The 11,821-nt window shown below is 41.4% G+C and overlaps 1 protein-coding gene across 2 annotated transcripts; it reads right to left on the bottom strand.

Annotated features, from left to right (window-relative positions):
• Positions 1-1,159: 1,159 nt before the first annotated feature.
• Positions 1,160-11,818, bottom strand: gpatch2 (G patch domain containing 2). Of its 2 annotated transcripts, none has more exons than XM_044376489.1 (10): positions 11,715-11,818; positions 10,609-10,852; positions 9,434-9,987; positions 8,792-8,856; positions 8,032-8,229; positions 7,124-7,244; positions 6,535-6,574; positions 6,267-6,331; positions 5,161-5,249; positions 1,160-2,345 (listed from the first exon to the last, which is right to left on the bottom strand). In XM_044376489.1, exons 1-10 carry the CDS (start codon positions 11,762-11,764, stop codon positions 2,176-2,178), a joined length of 1,596 nt encoding a protein of 531 aa, XP_044232424.1. In that variant the 5' UTR covers positions 11,765-11,818; the 3' UTR covers positions 1,160-2,175. The 2 variants fall into 2 exon arrangements, with proteins under 2 accessions (XP_044232424.1, XP_044232425.1); XM_044376490.1 differs by having other exon boundaries at positions 9,437-9,987.
• Between the last annotated feature and the right edge of the window lie 3 nt (positions 11,819-11,821).

Below are 11,821 nucleotides of genomic sequence, written 5' to 3'. Positions count from 1 at the left end.
GAAGTGGGGAGCACACAGGTTAATTAGTTTGTTTCATCCCTAGATGGAATAAGACCTGTGAGAGAGAACTGTGTTTCACCGCTTTATCTTGCATAGATGTTGAGATTTATTTTTCTTCCCCGAAAAAACATGCAGAGGAGGTGGAAGTACTTGCCTGCAGTGTTCCTTTCAGCCCGCATACAGCCCAAACAACCTCCACTAATAAAGTAGGGTAACCTGTATGTAGCTTGAGAGTCGAAACCCGGGGCAAAAGGTCAACAATGCACACACAACTCAAATTGTCAAAACTCAAACTGTGACCATATGAATAAGGGGTGAGGGTGACACAGATGAGAACATTTTTATCAACTCAGGACTTCTCTTATCTGGATTATGACATTGTTTAGTGCATTTTTACCAAGTAAATCAAACTCAAACTGTAAAGTGAAGGGGATCTGTCCCCTCTATCCCACACCCTTGTGTATCTCAGAAATCTAGCATTGGCTGAGCTGTGGTCAAAATATCTTTATCTTTTTAATAAATTAACTTTTAGTTTAAACCACCTGATGAACCAGAAGAGCGGGATTGGCCTTGTTGAACAATAACCACCACACAGTTTAGACAGTCTCTAAGTTTAATAGTGTTTTCTGCCGATGACAGTTCACCTCACACTTCTCTGAATTGGCCCAGTGGGGTACAAACCGTCTGTCTGGCGCTCCAACAAAAGATAAGCAGTGTAGAGAAAACAAATATTATTAAAGTACAATTTCTTGCACATTTTCTAACTCATAATTCCATATTTTATTGGACCTTAAACTCTCACCTGCACTTAACTCCTTTCAAAACTTACTAAGCAGGTAGCAGGCTGATATGCTGACAACCCAACAGTCTCAATTGAGACATAAAACCATGTCAGAGTTAAAGGAATAACAATGTGCCTGCAACAGGATCATAAAGTACACAAAGCAGTGTTTCCTCTACCGTTTTTTATTGTCTTAAAGGGTCCTCAATGACCACACAGGTGTTCTCAATTCTGCCTGATTAGCTCTCAATCAATCACAGTTTGTACTCGTTCACAGTCCTGAGGAAAAAGGTCTAATCAGTCAAATTGTGTGAAAACACCTGTTAGTCACAGGTATGTAGTGCCTCTTGTATTATAACAGTACATTACTTCATATTGTTTTTAGCTGAATGTATTCTTTTTTTTTTGTACTTCACCAGAATTTCCATAACCTCACAGTCATTTACTCCCTCACTGCATGGCTTCGGTAAGCTTAGATACTGCAGAACAAAAGCAGTCGGGATAAAATACCGAAACGAAAAATACTGGGTCAGATGGGACAGTAAAGCAGTTAGTTGGCGAGACTTTACTTCACGTTTTTCTTGGTAAACATCAGCAGAAACCCGCTGTAGTCACAGCTGCACATGCATACATAGAAGTGCCGAGTGAAGGGAAAATTGTGGTTTTGACTTTTATCTTTTTTTTTTTGTTTTCGGATAGATAAAAACATTCTGATGACTTCTTCCGTTAAAATGAACAGTAAAATGGATGGGAAAAAAAACACATCCAGATAATCCCAACACGCATCCATACAGTGTACCCTAACTTATCACAATAAAAAGGTAACCTAATATAAATCTTGAGGTATGGCCTACTCAACTCGTCTTTGATTCTGATGAACTTGTGCAATAGGAGACAAAACCATTCGTCGTTAATTCACTAACCTATACCGCTGACTGAAATTAAACCGAACTGTCGTCATTGGCTCTCGGTGTATGGTCATCTTCAGCATTAACCCAGTTCTCTGGCCTGTAATGCTGGCATCTGAGGTAAAAGGGCTGAGGCAGCATGCCAGCTTAACACACTAACAATGAGGCATCAGTGTCATTTATTTTCTCCAACGTGGAGTTTCTTGACAGGACAAGTCTTTTTCTCCTGCTCAGTCTCAGTCATTCTTGTGTCATTCTGTCCATTTGTCCGAGCAGTCTGTCTCTTGCAGTTTCCACAATATGGGAAAGTTTCTCTCTCATCACAAACTCTACTGCCTGGATTATTCTTGACCTTTTTTTTTTTTTTTTTTAAATTTTTTTAAATTGTTCATTGGCCTGAGCAGCATTTCATCTCCGTCCTCCTTGTAGCTCTTGGGACGTGTTTCACTGGGCCTGCTTCAGGTTCAGGATCCAGTAACCGGGTGTTCAGTTGAAACCTAGACCTGTGCCCTTGGGTCTCTGTGTGGCCCGGATGGGCTCGGTGATGCCCCTTCCATCTGGACCCAGGCCCATCCCCGGGCTCCAGCCCATGCTCTGCAACATGCGGCTTCCCATGTTTGAGTCAGGGATGGGAGGCGCACTCTCCCCGACCACTCCTGGAAGAGAGGTCACAGGTTAGGAGAGAAGAAGACTTTGACAGCTTGTGTTTAAGAATTTAGGGGAAATAAACCAACAACAACAAAATCCCAACAACTAAGTATTACAATAAATCACATTATATAGTTAATGGTTTGTTTTCAGACAGAATGTGAACACCTCATCACTGAAATAAATAATCACAATTACCAACACTGCTACAAATGTGGCTCATTAGTTCAATGACAAATTAGTAGCAGCTGTCAGCTATAAAGGAAATGTGAAAAGCAGCACTTTGATGCAAGTTTTGAATTAGCAGAGTCTCTGAGAGGCTATAACTGCAGGTGCATCAATCAACCTGAGACTTAATAAATATGTCACATCACAAAAAATAACACCAATTATGCAAATCAGACACAAGCTCTAGTTGAATCTAAAAGCAGGAACATAAAAAATATACGGCAGACAACCTAATAACACCGCCTTTCTTAGCAGTTATTGCTTAAACAATTTGTTCGATTATTCGATTAGTTAATCAAAAGAAAATGAATCGTCAACAATTTTGATACAATAATTTATTGTTTAAGTAAATCATCAGGTAGAAATGCATCAAGCTGCTCAAATGGGAGTGTTTTACATGACTGTAAATTGGATATCTTTGGGTTTAAGGCAGATCATTGCACAAAACAAGACATCATCTTGGTCTCTGGGAACTTGCAATAAGCATTTTTATTTATTAAAAAATGTCGGTAGATCAATACATAATGGAAGCAACAAATGAACTGCAGTTGTAATAGCAGTGTTTTGGTGCTTTTCCTTCATTCACATAGGCTATAGGTATTTGTTTTTCTGTCTACTCTCTGTTACAGCTTCAATATATGCCTCTATAAGACCTGTTGCACTTAAAGGCCCTTTCACACATGCAGTGTATCCCTGAAATGTTCAGGAACATTTCCTGCATGAGGTGATGTGTGAATGGGAGCAGGGATCGATATTCAGGGAAATCTGTACCGCCAATTTCCCACCTGAAAACCTAGTAACATTTCAGGGAAAATGCTGATATGGTTGTGTTGTGAATGAAAGCTGTAACATTGCAGGGAGAGGGGTTACGTCCGTCTGATGAAAGAGACTTTCACGTGGAGCGAGCGAACCAATCACAAGACTCCACTGATGTATGTATTTGAATGTACGACTTGTCTACGGTTGCCAATGCTTTCGCGGGTGTCTTACAAAGTGCTCCTCGCCTGCCATGTTCCTGAAAACAATAAGAGACACATTCCGCTGTGTACGCATACATCCGGCCTTGCCCCATCTTCTTCTTCTGTTGAGTTTAATGGCGGCATCTGTAAGTGTTGCATTACTGCCATCTACTGGACTGTCCCTTGCCCATCTATTCCAGCATTGCCATGGCCTGTGTGAAAAGGTGCAAGCTGGAAATGTTCCTGAATGTAGCTGCGTGTGTGAGTAGTGAAAATCACCAGTTGTACCTGAAAGGTTATCCCAGTAATTTACCAGGAACTATGTGAGAGAGAGGCTTAAGTCTCTCTTCCAGTGACCTCATCAATCTATTCAAAATGTGAACCTCCTCTGAGTCTCAGGATGACACATCTAAGTAATGCAATAATGTAATTAACTTTGCCACATTTACAGTGTAGTTTCCACAGCATCCAGTGAGGGCAAGTGTACCCACGTCTGTCTCAGACAGATAGTGCTCATTTTGTCCTCGCTCTTCCTGGAAGTAACCAGTCCAGTCACAGAGGCCAACCCTTTTAATCCACGCTTTATTTGTATGCAGCATGGGGTTAAGCTGCCCGCTCATTTACAGTCATGATTGTTGAGTTCCAGGTGGGTTCCAGCCAAACTGTCAGAAAACACATTTGGCCGGTCCCCGCCGCTGCCGTCACCTGCTGTTCCTCAACACGCCAACTGCGCCTGGAGTACACGCTTGAGTTGTGCATTACATCACTGACTGTGTCACTTCGTGCAGTGAAATTTCAGCAGTCTGGAGTACATAACCTTTTCATGTGCCCGCTAACTGAGTTTTAAATTATTTTTTTATGAGTAATCTCAATGAAAAAAGGACCATATAAATGATTTTTTTTTGTTTTTTTTCCATTTAGTTGTGTTTTTGTGCCTTCACTGTTGTTTGCTCTCTCTAGCTCTGTTTGTCATATTGTCAACTAGAACTACTTTTTTGTGTTATGGGTCAGGAAATAAATAGAGAGAGGGAACTGCATCCTGTACTGTTCTTATCTGGCCCTCTATTGTGCATAAACAATCATCAAAATATTGGACATGGCTTCAGACTAAATATCTTACAATGGGAGTTTAGCTTAACAGCATTAGGTTTTGCTACCTTGCCTTTCCTCCAAAAGTAGCAACTGGCCCAGGAGCAAGGAAAGTGGTTTGGGGAAGGGGGGGTTGATAAACAAGAGTAACTGGCTGAGAGTTAATCCAGTATCTGACGGCACGACTAGCCGCTGACTCTTGTCCAACAAAGCTTAGGAGGAAAGGGGGTTAAGAGCTAAAGCAGGGTTTAATAATGGGAGCGGAGGGGTATGAAGGATGAGCAACATGCTTCTCTCGATCGACCCTTTTTTAAAAAATGTGGAGTGAAACCCTCACTTCTCATCTCCAGCCTCTTGTGTTCGGATCAGTGCGTGTGCGAGGCGGAAGGCGAGGAGGAAAGGAGGATGACGAATATACTGAGCTCAACCCGAGAGGGGGGACGAAAACAAGTAAGAAAATTAGAGCCAAAAATACATAAATAGAAGGGGCTGGTTGGTAGTAAGTGCCAGATGGTGTGTTAGGTGTAGCTAGGTGTGCATCCGATACCTGAGGGTGCGGTGGAACCGAGGGGGGCTGCTTTTCGCCTCCGCTTGACATCGCCCGTACACAGAGAGCCAAGGTGCCCGCTGGTCTGTCTGCAAATGGAGCCAAGTGACATAAAAATATGGCAGCATTAGGTTTTTTTTTCCCATCTCAAATAACACTACTCAAAGTATTTATTTACATACAGTATCACTCTTTTGAAATATACCATTAACCACTGCGGGCACGAAGGGAAGTTATGTCGATGGGATTGCAGCGGTGATGAAGAAGACTAAATAAAGGAAATGAAATTGGAAAGGATGCAAACAGGTAAGGGGTAAGAAAGGTGAGAACACTGCATGGACAGACAAAACCTGCCACAACTAAGGGGGTCCGGAGGCATGCTCGCCCGGGAGAATTTTTCGTTTTAAAAGAAATTCATTTTACATGCCTGTTTCTAGTTATTTTTAAGTATATTTGCATCTGTCTGAAAACGAATTCTAACAGCCATTATGGGGTAAAACTATCCTGTTCTACATCTGCATTAAAACTGTAAGAACACAAAAATGCAAATGTGTTTTGGTAGATGTAGATGGAAAATATCAGCTTCAAATGGCCACTCATCCACCTATTCATCCATCTATCTGTCTCTCTAACAGACATAAAGGGCTAAAGAAGAATACTGAATGCATCTAATCTAAAAGATCATTACCATTATTTCACCAGATACAGTAAATGCATCTGCAACTTCTATAGCTCCTAATGGAAAGGAGGAGCTGTTTTTGAATAACATTATGTGTTTTAGAAAACAGCAAATGTAGCTTTTTTTTTCCTCCAGAAATTATTCTTTTTGATGGTTCCTTTCATCTTCTATGAAATGTCAGTAAATAGTTTAAAAATGCCTGTTATAATTTCTCACAGTCAAAAGATGGTATCTTCAAATGTCTTTGTCCCCAAAATATTCAGTTTACTACAATGTATGTCAAAGAAAATCATCTAATTTTCATATTTGAGAAGCAGAAGCCAGCAAATTTCTGCAAAACTGCAAATTTCGCCAAAAAAAAAAAGGTGATGAGTCTGCATCTCTGAATTGAGGTTATAAATCAGCCGTGTTTAACTCTTGTTCTCACCTGCTGGCTGTTTTTACTGAACAGCTTCTCCGATGGCCTCTGTCCGTCCGCGAGTCCCAGTGCAACTACAGAGACGAGACGAGAAACAAAAAGTTCAGAGTCAAACAGTCAGTAAGTTATCCTTCAAACACCACACCAGTAATGCATTCAACACCAACTAAACTCTGTCCTTCAAAAGAGATTAATTAAACTTTGCATTTCTACACGCTTTGTTGCATTTCATTGCATTTGAATGGGAATAAAATGAGGCAAAGAAAATGTGACTCACCTGTCCGTGTTCCCTCCTTGAGCCTGAGCTGAACCACGGCCTGTTGAAAACAAAATTGTGGTATTGAGGTCGTACATTCACGACGATGCAGAAAACAAACTGCTATAGCTCATTATTTCTTGCTTGTGAGTAAAACTGTTGGCCCTTTTTCAGGAACATTTTACTCAGAGAACTCAGAAACCTGACCTGAATTTAATCTGTAGGAACATACAGTCGTTAGTTTTGGTTCTTGCAAAAACAGTGATGGACCTGAAATGTGTGTGAGTATAGTGAATCCTATGACTTTGCTTTGAAACTGTATTAATGCATATTTTACATAATTTCATTGTGTCTTTCCCTTTATCCAACCCTCACGCCTGCAAACCCAAATTGTGTTACAAAGCAATTAAAACTGAACTGATTTCAAATTCAAATTGTGGCTTGCAGGTGGACGGGTTTCTTAATCACACTTCTTGTATTGCTCCTTTAAGAAAATAGGTTTCACAAGATATAATATGAACATAGGAATAAGACAATAAATGGAATAGATAATAAAAACAGTCAAATTGCTGGAATCTTATTAACATTTTAAAAAAGCAAAAGAACTCACTCGTGGGAGTCTTGGGTTTGTCTGCCCAGTCTGTCGTTGAAGCCCTGACTGGTGCTGCCCTGCAGCCCTGCCTCAGATGCCTGCTGGTTTCCATGGAGACGACTCAGCCTGGCCTGGAACCCTGACAGACGCAGCACGGGTTTGTCATTAATTAAACAGGATTATTGAAATTACTACATAGTTTGATAATTTTCCCATTTAGGCGCAGCAGACGGTTCATGTTGGATGAGAGGGAACTGAGCTCCACTATGTCCCATAATACTGGGAGGGAGGGGTCATTCAAAAACAGCAGTTCAATGAGAAATTAGTAAGGGAGAGAAAGGCAGCTTTGTTTAATGAAAGATACAGGAATGCTATTATTATTTATTTACTTTTATCATGCCTGCTGGACCACAATAAGGTGACAATGTAATGTTTTCCATGAAGTACTGGGAAATGAAGAGGAAAATGTATTGTTCTGGCATCTAGCCTCAAACTCGTGCCCAATATGTCATGAATAATTAGGTAATTAAATGGTCATGACCACTATCTAATCATGTGAGAAATGTCTGCCAAAGGAATGTTTTTTTTCTATTTAATACAGCATGCTACAACCAAAGCCATAGGCAGGAAATATTACTCCCTGAATTTACTATACATCAATATTTTATAGCCTTACTGCTGAACATTGCCTTGACCTGTCTGTGGGATGTGTTTGCCTCCTACTGGTCATGAGTGAGACTGCAACAACACTGTAAAAATTTAGGTGACTGTACATTTTCACTGGTCCTCAAACTAAATGCTAACAATATACACTCCTACTAAATTATGTAGTACATTTTATGTCAAAATGTGTTAAAAGCTGCCTTGAAAAGACATTTAAAAGTTGCAGTTTTAAAGCTAAGCTCTCAGGTGTGATGGAAGCCTACCTCTCTGTGCTCCAGGGCTCATGAGGGGGAAGGATCCAGTGAGGATGCTGTTGAAGACAGGGTCAACTAGGTCCAGCTCCTCGGACCCCGTCTCTCTCTCCCACCAGGGGACCACGCCTGCCACCCCGCATGCACCCCCGGGTCCTGAACCGGAGCCTGGATCACCCTCATAGAACCAGTCGCTCTGCTCGTCGTCACCTGGAGGTAAGAGGACAGAAAATGTGACCTCATGGTCACCACTGATACAGATGTAGTACATGTGTAATTCCAACTCTTTCTACACTTGTTACCTCCCTGTTAGAACAACATTTATCCACTTTAAAGGAGTTGTTTGAAAAATTGTGGTGTTCATGACAGATAAGAGAAGTTCTACTAGCGCTGCAACTATATAGGAGCAAGGTAGGAAAATATTGGCCAGTGTCAACTAGAAGCACGTCATCTGCAGTGAACATACAGGTAATTAAAACATGCAGACAGAACAAAACACTATTGTACACACAGATTTAAAATGGAAACACAGCCCCAAAACTAAGCATAACGTTCACAATCAGGACGAACACAGAGGCACAAAAAATGAGACCCCATCATCACTTTTTTAGAATTACATGTCAATGACAGCAGCTATTGTTCCAGTAGCATATGGTCCACCGTGTGTAGAAATAACAGGTGCTACTCACATATACCAACATACTGTATACTTCTTGTGTACACTTATGACCAATACTTTTTTTTTTTTTTTTTTACATATCTAAGTACATACCTTGCCTCCCCTCATCATTGGTGTAGAGGCCTCCGTCGCTGCTGTTACTGACACTGCTGGTTTCACTAAAAACAAAAGAAAAGGAAAAGAAATAAAAAGATTAAAGACATTTCATGCAAAAAAAATGGTAAAGAAGAAGCCAATAATTGAGATCGCACACATGTTCTGGACGTTGTTCAATGCCAATAGTGTTTCTGTAACAACACCAAAATTATATTTTTTCTAAAAACCAACATGTTTTTCCACAAACTCTTTTGCTTAATTTAATTTAAATTTAATTTAAAAGTTAAATTCTGCCTAAACACAGGCAGCTGTACAAAAACTTTGTCAAAACAAGCTTGTCTAAAATTGGAAAAAAATCTTATTAAATCAAGAACTTTCTGATTAAAGAATAAGTAAACAAGGTTATGATTTGACAACATATTCTTAGCCAGCTTTTGGTACATGACTGCTTTTAATACTCAGGAATACAGAAACATTTTGGTCAGCAGTATTGAGATTCACGCAACAGATCTTCCTCACCTGTTGGCCTCAAGCCTCACACACAAACAGTCACTCATACATTTACAGAAAAAGAGACAGAAGAGTTGCAACTTCTGGTCAGGACATGAAAAAAACAAACAAAAAGGTCAAAACACTAACCACCTGTCACTCATGTCTTCATCCGAACCCTTCTGCTCCTCCAGCTCCATCTTGTCTTTGGACCCTTCTGTTGGAGATGAGATGGGGTCTTCACTCTCCACCACCACCCCTTCATCCGTAGCCTCTAGTCCCAGCCTGTGTGTGGCCAGTTTCCTCTTCTTTACCCTGCTCTTCCCTCCCCCTGGCCCTACCAGGCCACCTCCACAAAGCTCCATGCCAACCCTTCCCTCCTGCCCTGCACCCAGTCTAGGGGGCCTGCCGCCAACACGGGCTTTGGGAACAGGTGGGGGCCCTAGCATGGTGGAGGAGGGGGGTTCTGACTCCACGGGAGGGTCTACAGCCATACGTTTGACCTTACGTCGTCGCCTAAGACTGCGAGTTCCCTCTGCAGACCCCAGCACACCCAGGTCATCCGGCCAAAGCGGCCTCTTGCTTCGTCCCATGTCAGCTGTGAGGGGGGTGCGGCGTTTGGGGCCAAGTTGTTCATCCGAGTCGCTGTTGTCGCGGGCATGGCTGTTGGCAGCAGAGACACCTCCTGTGCTGTTGCGGTAGTCCTGCAACCAATGTCAATGTGGTAAATACCAGGCTGTGATACTAATGCTAAATTAAGAAACTTAAAAAAGCCTTGAGAATGTTTTGGCCAAAGTGATGGCGGTGCTGTTTATGCAACACTGACAAATGTTTTACATATGTGCAGGTTTTGTGACATCCCAACTGGTTTGGAAGCCAAGACCTCTAAATCCCTGCCCACATCTGATATTATCTGTGATTTAAACTCAAATATTTCAAATAATAAAAGAAAAAAATGACAGGACAATTCAGTCAGATTATCAAGTTAGCACAGGAATGGAATGAAAAACAATCTGATTCGATTATTTACCAGCTGACTGGTGAAAGTAAAGGTAAAAGATTATTGCTGTGAAACATTCACTGAGTCAGGTTACATCAAAAGCACTAGAGAGTATGACTTGTCTAATAATTTCCCTTTTTTCAAAGTTTCCCCTTTTCTTGCCCTCTTCAGAACAGGGTGAGCTACTGAACAACATCTCTGAATGTCAGACAGTCTGAAGAGTTTTACTCAAGGACCCTCTTGTTGGCTTGTATACACAGTGTTTTAAACTGGCAGGTCTTAGGTGAAGAACGGTCTTTATAACCATCTGAAGAAAATGTCTCACCTTGTGTTCTTCAACACTGGACTCTGAACCCTCACTGAGGTGGCCTGTCTCCCAGGGTGGGTGCGGGTTGTCCGAGCGTCGTTTTCTGCCCCTCCGCTTCCGAGCCTGTCTTTTCAGCAGACAGCCCACTGCCAGTGCATGGTCTCCTCCATCACCAAAACCACCACGAGCAGCTTGCTCCGAGCTCTCCTCCAGCGCTGACACCAGGTCATGGACCAGCTCGTCCATCGTCCGGCGAAAGTGCCTGAGGTAGAGTGAAAAAGGGAGAGGGAGAGTATTATTACACGTTTATAATTAACATGGCTGGGGGGGAATGCAACTTGTGTTTTATTGAGCGACAAGTAATGTGTGCAGGACAGCTATGATGCAATTGGGAAACTTAAACGAATTTGTGTCTGCGTTTGGGGATAACTAGTGAATTTCAATTGGTAGAAAGAACAACAGGAAAAATTAAGATTTCTAATTGTTTAAAAAGACCTAAGTTAAAGCCAACGTCGTGCGTAAACAACACTTTCTCATGGCGAAATGATATTATAAGGTTACATATAACGTTATGTAGCTATTAAACTAAAATTAGCTTAAACAGATCATTATTCACATATCGCAGACATTTCTCTTCGTCTAGCAAAGTTAAAGATAACATCCAATGAGTTCCCTGGTTATTACTTACGACAATAAATCTTCCAAATGTGTAACTTAAGAGCCTACAGTGTCATTTGCAAACACACTTAAAATTAGCTTAAACACTGCACTGAGTTAGCGTTAATTACCGCTGAGTTAAGCTGTATTTTTCGGTTGTTATTAGCTTTATAAGCTAACGGTTTCTTGCTAGCTATAAGCTAGCTGAGTCCACTTAAACAAACGTCCAACTATTGTAGCGTTAGCTTTCAAGCTATTTAACTGTCGTTAAGTACGAGCGTCCGCATCGTTCAAACGTGTTCGTCATAATAGCTGTCGCCGGAAAATAAACAACAAAGAGATGCTTAGATATCCTGATTAGCTTTGCTGCTAGCCAGTTAGCATCGCTAGCTTTAGCTCTAGCCGGCTGATTCACGGACGTGAACAATATGTTACGTCTCGGTGATTTGATTTCAAAGACCACCTACCAGCCGGTTCCCGCTTTGCCGATGGTTTTTAGATTAGCTGCACGGAACATTAAAGCCGCCAAATGCCAGATACCTTTAGCCAGAAACAACGGACAAACACTGACACA

Source organism: Thunnus albacares, chromosome 16 (assembly GCF_914725855.1).
Source record: "Thunnus albacares chromosome 16, fThuAlb1.1, whole genome shotgun sequence".
Classification (NCBI taxonomy): domain Eukaryota; kingdom Metazoa; phylum Chordata; class Actinopteri; order Scombriformes; family Scombridae; genus Thunnus; species Thunnus albacares.
This window is presented reverse-complemented; position numbering and strand designations above follow the sequence as displayed.

What these genes read in the sequence shown, in the direction of transcription:
- gpatch2 (XM_044376489.1), bottom strand. Translation starts at nt 11,764, where the DNA reads ATGTTCCGTGCAGCTAATCTAAAAACCATCGGCAAAGCGGGAACCGGC. An exon ending in GAAGACATGAGTGACAGGTG is followed by an intron (nt 8,857 to 9,433) that starts GTTAGTGTTTTG and finishes TTTTGTTTTTAG; the next exon opens with TGAAACCAGCAGTGTCAGTA. An exon ending in TCAGTAAAAACAGCCAGCAG is followed by an intron (nt 5,250 to 6,266) that starts GTGAGAACAAGA and finishes CTCCATTTGCAG; the next exon opens with ACAGACCAGCGGGCACCTTG.